The 16,945-nt window shown below is 46.0% G+C and overlaps 1 protein-coding gene across 6 annotated transcripts in view; it reads left to right on the top strand.

Annotated features, from left to right (window-relative positions):
* Positions 1 to 16,945, top strand: part of ADAMTSL3 (ADAMTS like 3) — a 262,131-nt gene that overhangs the window by 29,484 nt on the left and 215,702 nt on the right. For all 6 annotated transcript variants that reach the window (XM_032469126.1, XM_032469125.1, XM_032469127.1 and 3 more), the window contains exon 3: positions 9,412 to 9,531. In XM_032469126.1, coding sequence (XP_032325017.1) covers positions 9,412 to 9,531 — 120 coding nt within the window. The remainder of the gene's footprint in view (positions 1 to 9,411; positions 9,532 to 16,945) is intronic.

Raw genomic sequence — 16,945 nt, 5'->3', positions numbered from 1 at the left:
TGATTTCCCACGTATCCGGTACCATTAATAAATCCAATCCTATGTTTATTCAGGATTTAAAACTAAGTGACATTTTCACGTCAAACAAGTCTAGAAGGATGTGATTGTGTTTTAGCATGCAGAAGAAAACCAGTCTTCATTCCACGTATCATGAAGAAATTAAAATCGTACCTTAAAAATATACCTGCTTAAATCCACAAACCTGCGTCACACCCGACACCCTGGTTGGATTGAACACTGTAGTTTGCATTCCTCCTTTTTTTTTTTTTTTAAAGTCAGAAGATAGTAACATTTATATTCTTCCTAAACTGATTTGCTTGTTAACAATTTCTTCTCCTGATTTATGCCTCCAGTGTGACTTTGTTACCACTGAATTGAAGAGGTTGATGTCAGTATATCAATTTTATAAAAGTATCATCTTTTGTTTTCAAGATGTCCTTAACATTTTATTCTGAACCCCCAGGATTTTTTTGTTTTTTGTAGTTTTTGAAAATCAGAGTGATGGCATTTTATGCATATGGAGCGAAGACATCCTGACTGTAAATCACTATCTTCCTATCATTTTGCTTGTTTAAGAATCCTGAAAGGCAGGAGCATCCAAACAGCAAATTTGGCAGCTCTGCTGACGTGTTTAGCACTGAAGACTTCCTGCCCAGCTAAGCTTAGAAAAACAAACCAGCTTAGGATGAATATAAATGTTTTTCAGGGTATGTGCAAACAGCACATTTCTGTCTTTCTCTTCTCTTGGAAGGCTGCGTTTTGAAAGCCTGTATGATTTCAGCCACACAGACGAGCTGTTTCCTGAAAGAAGGAAAGCCGTGAGGGTGAGAAAGACCTTGAATAAACATGACTATGTCCCTGATGTGTTTCTGGACTGTGTCAGGTTGGGTCGTGTCTCATTGCCAAATCAGGAAGGGCTGGTAACGCTTTTTTTCCATTTCTTTCTTCTTCCTTCCTTCCTTCCTTCCTCTTCCTTCCTTTCTCTCTCTTTCTTTTTCTTTTCTTCCTTCCTTCCTTCCTTTCTCTCTCTTTCTTCCTTCCTTTCTCTCTTTCTTTCCCTTTCTTTCTTTCTTCCTCTTCCTTCCTTCTTTCCTTTCTTCCTTCCTTCTTTCTTTCTTTCTTTCTTCTTTCTTTCTTTCTTTCTTTCTTCTTCTTTCTTTCTTCTTTCTTTCTTCTTTCTTTCTTTCTTCTTTCTTTTCTTTCTTTCTCTTTCTTTCTTTCTAGTTCGTCTTCTTTCTTTTTCTTTCTCTTTTTCTCTCTCTCTCCACCCCCCTCTTCTTTCTTCCTTCCCTCCATCCCTCCATTCTGCCTTCCCTCTCTCCTTTTCTCTCTCTCTTTTTTCTATGGAGTTAACATGAATTCACAGGTATAAGCAGAGTTGCTTGACATTTAGTAGTGGGCTCTGAGGTTGGCAACAAAGACACTGCCCCGCATAGCTAATCAGGTGTCCAGTGGCCGGGCTTTCTGCATCCTTTGCCTGCGCTTGTGTTGTTAGGGCCTGGGTGGGGCAGGCTGCGGCTCACTGGGAGCTGGAGACCTTGGGACAACTGGGGCGGAGCGCTCAGGCCCGGCTTGGCTGCAGCCGGCTTGCTGCGCAGGCAGACAGGCTCCGGGGAGCCAAGGAGCAAAGGGTCACCCCCCTGCTGTAGGTAGAAGCAGATGGCTTCAGAGCCCTGGCAGAGCCCAGCCAGGTTCCTAGAGAGAGTAGACATTTTGAAACCTCCAAGGAAAGGGGCAGGCTCCAACTTGTCAGTTTAGAAAACAAGAAGTGATTGCCTAAGGGACCCTGGCCTGCCTTGGCCGACCCTGCCACTCTGGTTAAAACTGCAGTTTACCATCCCCAGCACTTCCAACTGCTCTCCCCTCTGTGGCACAGTGTACAAGGTCTTTATAAATTATGTTTGCTTTCTGTTTCCCCTAATTAGATTATGAGCTCCTTGAGAAGAGTGATTCCTGTCTGTTTTGTTGACTGGGTGACCGAATAGATCCCATGAACCCCAGGAAGTACTCGGACATTTGGTGCTTCAGGGAGTCCTTCCCTCCTTATTTGTACTCTATATTTAAAAAGCAAAGATGCCTTTTCTCTGCCTAGAGAGGTAATCCTGAGTGTCCGCGGTGAAGAGGCTGTGGGAAAATACATATTTCACTTTAGGATCAAAGTGCAGATTCCACAGCTGGGACGGGGCCCTGAGAGCGTTCCGCCCTAAACACCGAGTTCCTGTCGGGAGTGGAAGGGACGCCTGGGAGAGAATTGCAGAGACTCCCCCAGAAAACCCCTCGCTCCTCCAGGGCACCTTTCCCGGTAGTTCTCACCATCAACCGTTGCTCGCTTTCCCCCAGTACACAGCCCTTCCCTTCTCTGCTGACTGTTCCGGCAGGAGGAGTGCTGCCCCTGGCCAGTGTGACTGGACCCGGGGGCGGGGAGGGTGGGGTGCGGTAGGGGGTGCACAGCTGATTAAGGTTGGCCGCCACCGTCCATCCGTCTAGCTGTTTTCTTTACCAGTAGAGCCTTGTTCGTGGACTACAATTTTCAGTTTTCTGCCTGAGGTATTTTAGAGTTATTTCCACGTGACATTTTGCTCACTGAGGCTCTTTCCAATGGGTCAGCTTCCTTCAAGATCTTGAAAAATGGACTCGTAAGTAAAATTTTTTTGGTGGTGGGCGGTCTCCAGGGCAAGAGGATCTGTATTGTGTATATTGGCAGGGGAAGGCTTGCTTTCCTCTCCCCATTCAGAGCAATAGTCAAGTTTTTAAATAACCCCTTGTGAAATGCCAGCGTGTTGTTCCGCCAGAGCGTTTTGGTCTTTCTGCAGCAGACAGAATATTCGGACATCAGTCATGCAGGGCCCTGTCGGGGTGCTAGGCCTATATCAGTTTTTCTAGGAAAGAAAGTTAATTGTTGAATGTCTCCTATGCACAAAGCCCAGTGCTGAGGACTGAAGGAGGTTCAGAGATGTACAGAAGTATTGTGACTTCATTTTCAGGTTTGCTCCTTTCAGGGAACTGAAAGGTGAAATCTGTTCCAGCAAGATCATTTTACTGATTACTCTTGGCTCTGTTTGCCAGCACTGATTAAAGATGTGTGTGTGTGTGTGTGTGTGTGTGTGTGTGTGTGTGTGTGTGTTGGGGGGTGTGGTGCAGAAGGGAGTGAAGGAGAAAGAGAAAATTTGAGAGAAAATAAGTGTTTAGTGGCAAATGGAAGAACAGAGCTATGAATGACATTTACTAGATCCGTTTCCAGTTTGCTAAAGAGTCTTAATACGGTATATTTAAACTCAAGGAAAGACCTTCTCCCTGGGACAGCTCATTCTGAATATGCACACCCACAAGGCACAGCCCACCTCACAGCAGGGCTCCAGCAGCGTCTGCTGCTCAGATTTCTTTTAAAAACGTGGCTCAGGGTGAAGTTAAAACGTTTTTTAAATGGTTTTTTGCGATGTACTCATACTCGGACGTTTATTCAAATGTCAGGTCGTTCGACCCAACAAGATCAAGGGAATGTATGAATGAGTTGATGGTAAATAGAGAAGATGAATCTTAAATCTGTAGCATTCCTTTTTTTTAAAATGACTCGGAAAAAATGTGAAAACTCATTGTCTTTCAGCCCACCCTTTCAACCTTTGCAAAGTTAATGTATCCTATATTTAATCAGGAAATTTGGGGGCACCCAAGACTTCGAAACGACTTGGCATGACGGCATCCTACTTGAAAAACCAAAAGGATCCAGAAGGTTTCTTTTTTTTTTAGTCTTCATTTCAGGTTCAGGACACCAAATCGGCATGACGCTTCTTGGAACAAAAATGTGCTTGGTAGGCTGAATTTAAATAGTATTAGTTAACTTGATTTTGCCCTCATGGGCCTTGGAAGGTACATACTGTAAAGTCCCATGGGCAATCAAGGTGGAAAGGAACAACTCCCAGAGATGTTCCTTGCAGACTGTCCCTAAAGCCTGGGGATTCTGCATGTTCCCTGGAACACACAGTTTAAGACTCACTAAAAAATTTCATTTAAAGGGACCTTCCACCCGTAGGAACGGTCTGAGCCTCCCACCCTGAGGCTGAATTCTCCCCTGCAGGTCTTGGTCATTAATTGACCTTGACTTCTTAGGCATTCATATTTCTGACAGTGACCTTAACTCTGCTAAGCGCTGGTGTCACGGGGGAGGAGATATGCAGCAGTGGCTCAGAGCTGTATCTTCTTAGCTTTCAGCTCTGTCCCCACCTGTAAGATCTGGTGAAATCTCAGTTCTTCCGTCTAGCATCCCACTTCCATGTGTGTCTGTGTCACTGCGGATCTGAAGTCTGGGGAAGTGTTTCTTGAATCCCCAGTGGCCAACTTGGGGATGTCTGAAATGAGGAGACTCTTAAGTGGGTTACGTCACTGTCAGCCTGGAGACAGGCTTTTCCTGGCCGGGTAAAGGGCCCAGTTCTCAGCCTTGTTTGTTCAGTGTTTGTGGCAGTGACAAGGAGGCAGATGGAGAGCATGCCGCTCAAATTTGGGCTGACACGAAGCAGGGAGAAAGTGATGCATACATTGGTAGATGGAGTCAGGATCCAAAAAGAGTCTGCACGGGCTGGAGTGATGGGCCAGATCTAAAGAAAGCATGAGTGACAGTAATGGTGCAGTCCAGCTCTTGTCCGTGCAGGAAAGACACGTAGTGGCCTTCATCGACTGCTGTTCCTTAGAAGTGGGTGGTGTGGTGTTTGGCTGTGTTTGCGCTCTGGAGAGAGGTGGATGTCCCATCTGCAGTGCTCAGACCAAGCTGGGACAGGGGTTTAACTTGGCCTGTTGAAAGTCAGTGGGAATCACACTGTGTTCTTTTTAACCGGTGACTGCTTGACTTGAGGCACGCTGGGTCCCGTCCTCCAGATTCTGAATTCCCACTTCTCCTTCACTTCTGTCTCCATCATTCATATCAGCCACACCTTTTGCTAAGTCTTGACAGGTGCTCTGTATCCTTTAGAGGGCACAGATGGAGGCTAGGACGCTGAAATCTCGTCCTCGAATCGCCATCCCATACTCACTTCCTCCTGCCAAAGTCAAAGCCTTCAGCCAGAAGGGGAGGTGGAGACAGCTGTGTCCTCAGGTCTCGGATTCCGAGTCCCTGGAGGGGCCGTCTGGATTCCTCCTGACCCCGTCCCTGGTGACTCGGCAGCTGTGGACAGTGGCTGGTGGGATGATGCGTTTTGGCAGTTTCTCTCCTAGGCCCTGGATCTGTGCCCTGGGAGGACTGCACACTTCCTAATTCGGCCTCGCTCCCCCCGCCTTCCCTTCAAATCTTGCTCCTTAAGAGGCCTGACCTCTTCAGTCTCTCCGTCCTGGGAGGAGCTGCCTGCCACCGAGTCCTCTTGACATTTAGGAAGACAAACCCCTGTGGGTGAGAATGTCAGTGCGTGTTCTTTGCCGCCCACGTCTTGTGCGGCCCATGAGGCTTGCTTTTTGGAGCCGTGAGTGAGCTTAGCCATCTCTCCTAAAGGAAGGCCCAGTTCTAAGGCTGCTTTCCACTGAGGGACGTAGGGAAATGGAACGGAGGTGAATCTTCACTCAGCAGCTGGGAGGTCGTGTGCCCCTCATTCAATTATCTGACCTCCTGGGTCGTCATGGCTTCTTCCTGTGTGAAATGAAGCTGATGGCCCCTGCCTCACAGTGTCGTGGTGATGACAGAAGGAGGCAGTGTTTGCGAATCCTAGCTCACAGTCGATGCTCAATAAACTCGAGTTTCCCTTCTGCCCAGATTTCTCTTCAAAGGACCTCTATGAGTCTGTTGTGTATGACTGTGGGAGATGCTGCAGGAGAAGTTCCTGCTCCAAGGGAGGGGTCGAGGTGAGACTGTCTCTGAAGTTCCTTCCAATTCTCTAACTCTGCAACTCAGATGTGTGCCCCTGCCTAGATCCTGCTCTGTTCAGACTCTAGAATTCAACTTAGTATGTGTGTGTTTGTGGGGGGAAGGGAGAGGTGGAGGAAGGATGTGGGGGACGAGGACAGAGCAGAGGGGCTGTTGGCCAGGGCACCCCATAGCTCCCTTGGGGAGCACTTCAGACTAGTTTGGAATCTGTGAACTTGCTAGATTCTGATGGAGCCCTGTTGCCTTGTGAGAGAGTGAGTTACCTGTCACTAAAGGTATTCAAGTAGAGGCTGCAGGGCAGTTGGCAGGGTTGCTGAGGTCGGCAGCCTGGATTAGATGACTGAGAAGGTCCCTTCCAGCCCTGGGCTTTCATTATCATGGGATGCCACGGTACAGACAACCTCAGACAACCATGGTGGTGCATGGTGACCTTGGTGCACCTTGCTACGACAGAGGGAAAGGACCTGCATTGCACCAGGCTGTAGCATTGGCTCCCAAATGATTGAAAATTTACCCAGGAGTATGGATTTTGATAAGAAGAGGTGAATGTAAAATCAGTTTTTCAGTAACACGGGGCGTGGTGTGGGCGTGGAGAGAATCTGGTCCAGCCAAGGGGCTGGTAGCCCTTATCCCTCAGGAGAGTCAGGGCTGCCGAGGAAGCAGGCCCTTTACCGCATGGCTCAGGTAGTGCAGGCCACCCGCCTTTCACTCTCACCACCTCGCTCCAGGTGTCTTCGGTGGGGAACAATGCAGGTACCATGTGGACACAGTCCTCTGCCTCGGGGAACTTCCTCCAAAATGCGGCGCTGAAATGGGCCTTGGGGGAGAGGCAGAAGCCTGGGACAGGAATACAGTGGATACGGTAGAGAGCAAACATATATCATTTTGCCCAGTCTGAATTAGGCAAGGGGAAAATAGCTCATTGGAGCTTATGAAACGTTTGTAGTTGTTTTTAACAGCATAGAAGCAAAACAGGCAAATACTCTGATTACAGAGGCTTAGTACAGTCCTGCTTTCTGCAGGAGGCACCCTTTGGGAGGAGACGTGGCAGCACTTTTGTTCAGCAGCAGGGCAGCAGCAGAGGAGCCCAGGAAAGGCAGCCAGCTCAGAGATGAGAAAGCTGAATGGGGCAGTGAGGAGAGTGATAGGGAAAAATGGATGGTCAGACATCCCTAGGACCTAGTAGAAGGGTGTCCAAGGGGGTAAGGAAGGGAGCTGGAGCTCAAAGTCAGCTAGGGAGCATGGCCTGATGAAGGCTTATGTAGACCAAGGGCCCTCATCTTGACAAAAGTGCATCCAGTTTGGATCCCATTCCTCTTCCTTCTCCAGAGCTTTGCATCTGTCTTTCTCTTCTGTCTCCTCCATTCTCTCTCTTCCTACTGGATGACTCTCGTAACCAGACGAACATGCCCCAGGTATCTCCTATCTCCTATCTTTTCCCTCGGGCTATTGCCCTGTTCTGAGCCTCTCATCATGGTCTCTACTTCCTCATCTTCCATTCACTCCTCAAACCCATGAGAGTTTTCTCTGCCACGTCACTGTAACTACTCTTGTCAAGGTCAACCATGACCTCCTTGCTGCCAGACGCATTGGACGTGTCTCTGGCCTCATCTTAGTCTCTCAGCAGCATTCAAGACAGTTGACCAGTTGACCAGTTGACCACTCTGATGCCTAATCCTTCCATGACTCAGTATTTGTCTTTTCCCCCCTTAATTAGACTCTAATTGATTATCATTTTGAGTCTCTTTTGCTTACTCCTCCTCTTCTACTCACTTTCAGATATTAGAATTATCGAGGGCCCCAGACAAAGCCCTCTTGTCTGCCAAACGCTTTCTCTAGGGAGGGTCCTTTCCAGAATGATGCTGTAAATATATGTGTGTGTGAAATGAAAATGATGACTTCCAAATTTCTGTCCTCAGCCTTAGACTTCCCTTATGAGCTCCAGACTTGCATATTGAACAGCCAACTCAAGCTTTCCACATAGATGGATGTCTCATATCTCCCTGCGTATTTCCCTTATAGTGCTTAGAACTTAAATTTTCTTGTTTCTGAATCTATTTAATTTTAGTACATATCTCTTCCCACTCAAGTGTAACCTCCATGAAAATAGGGACCTTATCTTCCTTGTATGTCATTGTGTCTATAGGACTTGGAACAGTTCTAGGCATATAGTAGGTGCTCAATGAATCTGTGTTGAATGCGTGGTCAGTGAAAGGTTAGCATCCTACAGAGAGGCCTTGTGTATTCAGGGAGCTGGTTTAAGGTGCTCCAAGGCTGCTCTTGGCTCCTACTCTTTGGTAAATATATCTGCCCATGTCTTTGCATGTGGACACTTAACAGGTGCCAGCCCAGCTCCTGCTCTGTGGTGCTTGACAAGTCTCTTAACTCTCAGAGCCTTAGTTTACTCACTTCTAAAATAAGGAATTTGATTTAGATGACTCCTATGGTCGCTTCAGACTCTAAAAATTGTGATTCTATGAACTCTGAAGCCAGTACAGGCAAACAACAACAGTAATTCACCATGATTGATTATTTGTTAAGCATTTTGGTAATCAGCTTACATGAGTTATCTTAAGACAGAACCCATCATTTCCCAGCAGATAAGTAAGTTTTGGCCCTGAGGTTTAGGTGTGTTTTTATACTTGGTGAGATAAGGGTATTTTTATGCATGCTCCGACTTCTTAGGAAATGTACCCAGAAATAAATCTTATCATCAAATTCACCTCTGAGAAGTTTCTCACTCCTTCACCAAAAACCAAAATAGAAGGAAAAAGAAAGAGAAAGAAAGAAAATCCCAGAAATGATGGATTTGCAACAACAAAACTTAAGCAGATTAGCCACACCATGGCTGCATCGCTGGAAGGTTGTGGGAGGGAGGAGGGGGCAGGTGTCGGGAGAAAATACCGTGTGAGCCAGTTGGAGGTGGCCCAGTGTGGTAGCCGGGCCTAACAGCATCTTTTTTTTTTTTTTTTTTTTTAACTGACTGAGATTAAATGGTTTATTCCTACAAATTTCACAAAAACTTTTGTCCATGTGAACACAGGGCCTCGGGAGGTTTGCTTGCAAGGGGAGGGCCCGCCAGGTAAGCTCCAGCATTTTCATGGTAAATCTGCTTGATTCAGAAGATGAAGATTAGAGTAGAAAGTCCAGGGCGGAGACGCATGAGTGCCTCAGAGTGGACATGGCAAAGTGGGTCAGGCCAGCACCCCCTCCTCTGCCTCTTCACAGTCCGCCTCGTTGCAGGCTGCCCATGCGTTCTTTTTTTCTTTTTGAAATTGAGCTATAGTCAGTTTACAATGTAGTGTCAATTTCTGGTGTACAGCACAATTCTTCAGCCATACCTGAATATACATATATTCATTTTCATGTTCTTTTTCACTGCCTAACAGCATCTTGACCCAGATGCCTGGGGCGTCTCCCTATGGCCTTTGCCGAGAGAGGGCACTTGCCTTTCCCTGCTGCAGCCACTGGGGGGTGGATTCTCTTGGACTCAGCCTTTTCAGAGTCTGCCTGTCAGGGGGTCCTTACTGGGGCCTTACTTGTAACCAAGCGATCTTGCCTTTCAGACCACAGCCGAGAAGTCACCTGGGGCCTACTTCCTTCCTGAGTTTGCCCTCTCCCCTCAGGGAAGTTTTCTGGAAGATACAACAGGGGAGCAGTTCCTCACGTATCGCTATGACGACCAGGTAAGAATCCTATTCAAGAGCCTATTTTTGGCTTTTCCACTTGCCAGTGGGCAGGAAACAGTTTCTCAAAAATAACTTCAAAAAAGTTATATTTCTCCCTTGGCTCATCTAGTACAATAGACCTGTGACACCAGGAAGGACCCCAAGACCTCCGGGCAGCCCATGCCTGCACGTCGTTTCCTTCATAGTGTGTGGTTCTGGCGCTGACTGGGGCATTGACCGAGAGACACTTTCTCTTCCTCCCATCAGAGAGATTTAAGTGTTAAGTTATATATTTAAATTTGTTCATTTTCCTCTATCGCCAAATCCACCCTGTAATTCTGGAATTATCCCCAAGTTCTGTTTTCTGATTAACCTTTACTTTCTTTGCCGTCTTAGCTCTTAACTTCATTTCTTTTACCAGCACAAAAGCTTTTCTTTTTCAAGCCCATTTTCCAAGCAGGGAAAACGTATGCATGCCTTTGTGTGAGTGTGTGTGCCCACATGCGTGTGTGTTTAAACCACCGCAGGAAACCGGACTAGAGAACAAGGCCATGCTTGGCTGAGATGCAGAAACCGCGCACTCGGAACCATGAGTCTCTCCAGTCTTGATTTACACTGATGCCTTAGCAGAGTTAAAGGTTATATATGTCTTTGAAATCACTCACAGCACGTTTGAAATGGGGAATGTCAGTTTTGCCAAATGCAGAGGTTGCTAGCCAATGGGGTTTGAACTTGCGGGCAGTGGAGCAAACTGGGGTCGGGTTTAAGATGATGAGGGGCTTTGATGGAGGGCCAAGTGAGGAACAGGGCAAGAGTATCTTCTCACGGGACTTGAGGGGTGGAGGAAGGTGGCCCAGTGGCCGAGGTCCACGGTGCTGTTCTGATCTGTGTGGTCTGTGTGGTCTGTTTGGTCAAGGCCGGCAAGTTCTGGCTTGATGTAGGCAGGCCTAGTTAGGAGGTGAAGGAGATCAGTCAGAAGGGGCAGCTCTGGGAAAGTCAGTCTACCAACATGGGTCAATGTTAAGATGCGACACCAGGGAGGGGGACCTGGCTCTGGGGCTAGCTGGAGCTAGGCAGAGTGCCGGAGGTGACGCTGGGAGGAGGAGTAATTCTCAGACAGCGTAACAGGCTGATGAAGGATGGAGCTTGGAGGCTGGGCAGAGATGTCTGTAGCCCAGCTCAGGGGAGGCACCCTTGATTTTGATCCTCAAGGCTTCTGCTGAGTGGCCTGTGCTTGGTGTGTTAAGCTCTGGAGCTGGGGTTGGCAGGGACGGAGTGGGGTTGGTGGTGAGCGGGCTGTGAACCAGTGTGCCCAGCTGTGAGCAGGATGCTGCCCCTGTGGTTAGGGGCAGGGGTGGGATGAAACCAGTTTTTTAATCAAAAATGTCAACATTCAGTCATTTACGTTACTTGAATAGTGAGTGCATAAATAATTATCACGGGGGGCAGGGTGGGAGATAATTCTGTATTCATATTACAGAGCCCAGTTAATGCTTTGGACAGGCATTTGGGCCTGGTTACTAAGAGGGCCTAAACCATCGAGTTGCTTTCTGCCCTTCTCCCTGATGGATTTTTAAAGGGTTTATAATTTATGGCTCCTTTTAATCGAGGAACTAATGATCTAACAGGTTTTCATATGACAGCTTCAGAGAAACCAATCGAGAAGGCAGTAAAGGATAACAGAAGGTGTCTGGAAAATCACGAGCTATGTGCTTTTTAATTAAAGAATGGTTAATGCCTTCTCCAGGTTCTACAGATAAATTATATTGAATATAATACTAATATAAAAGCTAGTGAAAGAGGAAAGTAAGCCCTGTAGTCTTTCCAAAAGGCGTAAAGCAGATCTTACAAGTGTGTGGCACACTGTGGAAATTTTGTCCTAGGACATAGTGTTCCGGAGAGCCCCAGTGAGCAGCGTATGAAAACATTCTGCATTGTCCCCATTGTGTGTTTCTTTTAAGGGAAAGGAATAAGGTCAAACTGTAACAAGCCAATAATAGCACCTACCCTCTGCTACTACAGGCAAATAGGCCTTTGTACCAAACTAGGTGTATCTGTTGAATGCGCCTCAAGAATGTAATCATCTGGAGACTGTTAGCCCGTCACCCCGAACCTTGATTCTCTTTCCTCTTAGTGCTGAGTGTGCAGACTGCACTGTAGGGAGCTTCTCAGGGACTGGGGAAAAGTGAGAGCAATTATTACTCAATTTGGAAACAACCTCTGTCCTGCACCATACCACAAAATGTGGAGACCAGTTAAGAACATAGACTCTGGAGTCAGCCTGCTTTGGGTTTGAATGCTAATTCCAACACTGTACTTGCTGTATGACTTTGGACGTTACTTCTCTGTGCCTCAGCTTTGCCATCTGTGAAATGGGGATGTGGATGGTATCTACCTTGCGGAAGTGTCTTAAGGATTAAGAGGAGGTAATTCACATAATTCATGTAAGTCTCCCTGCACAGATCCTGGTGCAGGTAAGCACTTCATCTAGCTCTTGGTATTACTAGTAATATTATTTTCAAAGACTCATTTCAGAGAATCTCTGATATTCTTATGCTAAAGAAAAGAAGCAGATTCTCCATTTATATCAGGGGACCTCACACAATATGTTAAATTTATTTTTTATCAAAGTATAACATGCATAACATATAACATATCTGAAGTGTAGCACTTGATTAGTTTTTAAATATCTTTACACCTCAGGAACCACCACCTGGGATCAAGCAATTAAACATTTCCAACACCCTGGGATTCTTCTTATGCCCTTTCAGCCCATATCCCTCACCCAAGAAGTAACCACCATTGTGACTTCTATCACTGCCATAGACTCATTTTGTTTTTTACTTGTAGTTTTATAAAACTAACAAATATATAAACTGTGTAAATGCAGCCCTGCAGCACATACTGGTTTGTGTTTGGCTCCTTTCACACATTATTATGTCTGAGAGTTTCAACCAAGTTGTTGGATCCAACATAGTTTAGGGTTAATGTCTGTCAGTTGTGCTCTTCGGGAAGATGGTCTCATATTGGAACAAATTGTTGAGTGCTCATTGGATGGCATGCAGCATCGCTCCTGCGCAGAATTCCCATGCTGTCCCGAAAAGGTTTTCAGGGCAGCCCCTCCAAAGATCCCATACCTGGGGCGTGGTGGGGAAGTTCCCAGAGCATTCTTTGTTCCACTGCAACAGCTGCTGGCATCCGTGGTCAGAAACAGGTGCAGGTCTGTGTGAGCTGCCACCCAGGGCAGTGTCTGTGCTGTTTCGTGGTGTAAGGACCTAACTGTGGAGTTTGCAGATCTGTGCCAGAGGCACTGTCCTGCCGTCACGGCGGCCTGAAGCCAGAGTGACAAAGTGCTTATGCCGTGGAGGCTGCTGTCGGGTTCCTGAAGTTGTTGGGTGAGGACCGGCTTCACTGGGAACTTTCTACCTGCAAAATACTCATTTGATAAATTGGGAAGAGAGCAGATGGTGCATAGGTATTTGCTCTCTTTGACAATCCCTATGGGACTTTTTAAAGTATTTTATCCTGGTATATTTTCATGAAGACCTTCAGGTCACTCTTCAAATGTCTCCTGGATTAGGTGTCTGGAAAACTAATAACCCTGAGGCCGGTAAAGCACAGCTGTGCTGTAGGCTGTGTTTAATGAGTCACATAAAAGGCACACTGTGGATTAGACAGGGGCCGAAGCAGCTTCTAGTGAAGAAAGCCCTTCTGGAGCCAACTGGGTAACAGTGCGGTTCAGTGCAGACGGGACTGGTCAGGCAGCCTTGTCTTGTTTCTGCCACTGATTGGCTTGTAATTTAACAAAGTTATTCGACATCTTTGCACCTCAGATTACTCATTTGTTTTGAAAAACAAAGTGACCGTATTTCATGATCTGAACTCCCTCCACTCTAAAATAGGTCATTTTTTGAAGCTACAAAAAGAATATTCTACATTGCAGAGTGTTAATTGGATCATTCTGATTATCGCGAAGCAGGCTTGCCAGTGGTGCAGTAAACTATTACTTAGAGAATCATAGAATTTTATAGCTGGTGGAGACTTTGGCTCAAATGCCTCATTTTACACGTCAAGAAAACAGACTCTGGATGTGCAAATGACTTACTCAAGGACACCCAGATGGTTATTTGGGAAAAAAAAAAAAGATTACACTTTAAACCTCAGGCTCCCCGACTCTGAGATACGTTCAGCTGCTTCTCTCGGAAGAATCGCCTAGAAAATTCTCTTTTCCTAAAAATCCTAATTCCACTGTTACAGTGAATAGGGCTTTGAACACCTTAGTAGACCAAAAGGGATAATGAGCTTCATCAACTCATTCTTAACTCCTTGAGGAATTTGGCATTAGCTATACTGATAGCATTTATGAGCAGAATTCTTATCACAATAGGAATGACATTGCTTCCAAGGGCTGGGTGAAGCATGGCAGCTGAGATGAAAACCCGCAGCCCTCCCACTGAGTGAGCGTGTCATTGGGATGAAAGCCCCCTGTCGTTTGGTTGCATTGGTCACACAAGGTAGTTAAATGAATTAGTTTGGGATGACTCGCTAAGGAGCTTGTGGTCGAAAGTTCTGCTGGCCAGCCAGCCTTTGGGGTAGATTCTTTACTCATTCCTCATGGTGGTTTTGGAGTTTTGTCCCCCAGAGGACCTGTTCTCTGTTCAGGCTGCTGAATGTTGGTTGGTTCTAGGAAGTGGAGTCTTGAATTCCGCTGCTTGTTCCTTCTCCCAGCGCTGACCATCACTCTGCCTGGGTCTCTTTCTGGGAAGGAGGGTGGTCAGTCTTTCCATCCTTACCCTCAGCTCACTGAAGCTTTAGACTTGGGGCCGCCTCGGTTATCATGGAGACTGACGTAAAAGTCTGCCCCAGGCTTTGTGGTTCTCCGTTGGAAGTCATTTCTTTTTGAAAAGCGTTAGGGAAAACCCTTTGTGTTCCACAAGTGATCTTTGCCTTTTGTGATTTATTTTTTGGCATTGGCTGGGTGCAGGGAAGTGTGGAAGGCTGTCTTCCCAGACTTGGTGGATTTTCTGCAGGACACTTCCTCCTTGTGGGTTGGCCACGGTGGAATGAAGGGGGTTAAAGCACACTTAGAAATTCATGCCTGGGGACACTTTTTCCATGGCCCAGAGATTGTCTTTTTCATGCACATGTTGGTGTAATATCTACCTTGCCACCTTCAGGCTATGAGGCACCAAAAGGCAGGAAAAACAAAAGCAAAAACAAGCCCATTAACTGGGATTCCAGGCATGTGGGATAAGGCTGGGTGGGTGTTCAGTTAGTGATGGGTTCTGACTTTCCTAAAATTAACGTAAGCATGGGTCATTTAGAAGAGAACACCTTGATTTCATGTCTCAGGGGTCCTTTTTTACCGTTTATACCATCATCCCTTCTCCCCTGTAACCCTCTGTGTCCCCTGGAGACTCCAGGTAAGGAGCCCCTGACTGATCTGGCATTTGTTTTGTCTCTTCCTGCCCACATTTAAGTGGACTCAGGACTTTTTTTCCAGTAAAAAGTGCTGTCACCTATCCTCTGATCTACCATCGCTTCCAGTGACCACTTGGGTTTCAAATTCTGATTGTTTCCTGCGGCTTTTTTCTACTCATTTCCACTCTTAAAATCTGACTTCTAGCATCTCCCTCCTCCACCTCCCCCTCACCTTAGACAGACATCCTTTTCAAGAGTTTCCTGAAGTCAAATCTAGATTTTGGTGTGACTCAATCTGCACCCGTAAAGTTCGATGTTTGTAAAATTCTGTGTTTGTGGGAACCCTAAGGCATTAATGACATCACCAATGCAGTCAGACCTGACTCTTCTCTTTCCTTCCCTGGACGCTGTTGACTGCCTACTTGTGTGATTGCTTGTCTCAGAATGCCTCTTCAGTTTGTATTTTATTTGTTATTTCCATTGCCAGGGGGGCAGAGGGCTGGATGTGTGGCCCTGACAGGCATCTGGAATTGTAGCAGGACAAAGTTGGAAGGAAGTTCAGGGATTCTGTTTGTTCAGGTGAGGAATCTGAGCCCCAGAGAGGAACAGCGTCTTACCCAAGATCACACAGCCAGGCAGTCGCAAAGCCAAGTGCCTGTTCTTCGCCCTGAAGCTCAGTTAAGACATTTTTACCTCTAATTTGCGGGAAGGAAAAGTATGAGAGCAATGCTTGAATGAATTTTTTAATACCGGTAGTAACAGTAATATATTAATAATGAAGTCTTTGTGTAGTCTTATTTCTAAACTTCTTTTAAATGTCTTTTTTTTTTCTTCTTCAACTATTATGGCAAACCCAATTTTCCTTTTCCTTAGTTAACTATTGATTTATGCATTCTTTCGAAGGACAAGAAATCTCTCTGCCGGGAGTACATCTTCGTCAAAGTAACTTCTTCCGAACTTTTCATGAATATCTTGGCCAGGAACTTCATTGTGGTTAAACTGTTGGCAGACCTCAGAAATATCACTTGACATTTCCAAGTTATTTATGTAATAGTTTTTAACTTGGGCAGTATACACCAACTTCTGAAATTTCTAGGGAAGGGCGGTGGATATAGTTCTTGGACCTACAGGGTATTGTCATCATCTTTTGGGGTCTCCATGAGCGGCTCACATATTCTCCACGTAGAAGAGTTTTCTGTGTTGTTTCTGGCCTGTGTGTATAATGTTTTTAAGCAGCACGCCATTTGAGTTTGAATAGTTCATTCCTTTGTTAGTGAGTAATCTTGGTCGAATGAAGTTATGCTCCTTCAATATTCCAAAGATTTAGCAATCTAAGGAGAAAGCGAGATCGTGGTCTGTTAGAACACAAGAACACATTAATTGCAATAATATTCCTCGTTCAGGCACAAAGCAAATACATGGACATCGCACGTGCAACAGTACATGCCGTTCTGATCGGCTTTGGCACGTGTGAGCCCTGAATTTCATGATCATCGGGCTTTTTGCAAATCAGCTCTTTCTCAAGCATGAAAGAATTAGGTCTGTTAATGGAAAGTCAATTCTAGGTTTCGAACCATGCAGGCATTTTCCTCTTCTAATGCTGTCTTCCTTGATGCATTTTTGGGGTACTGTGTGATTTTATTTTTAGGTACTTTCCTCAGATGGGTTAAATGATGGAGGCAGGCTGGTGAAGTTCAAGACCGTCCCAAACACGGCTTCCCATACACACCCCTCGCTGCAGTCAGGATTGCCCTCGCTGCCTGTGCCCAGACTCCTCTTCTCTCTGAGATCTGGTCAGTCCCTGCTCAGAGATGCACAAAGTCTTCAACCCCTTTGAGACTAGGTCACTTCCTGCTGCTCTGCTGTGTCATCCTCAATCCCTGGATGAAAGAAATCAAGTGGGCCCTCCTCTCTTCTCAGCTGTGAATTGTGCGTTTCTCTTAAATGAACGAAATGAAGTGAAAAAAAAACTTAATAATATTAAAATGTCAGAAACTTAAGGAGAAGATGA

The sequence above is a fragment of the Camelus ferus genome, chromosome 27, assembly GCF_009834535.1.
Source record: "Camelus ferus isolate YT-003-E chromosome 27, BCGSAC_Cfer_1.0, whole genome shotgun sequence".
Classification (NCBI taxonomy): domain Eukaryota; kingdom Metazoa; phylum Chordata; class Mammalia; order Artiodactyla; family Camelidae; genus Camelus; species Camelus ferus.
This window is presented reverse-complemented; position numbering and strand designations above follow the sequence as displayed.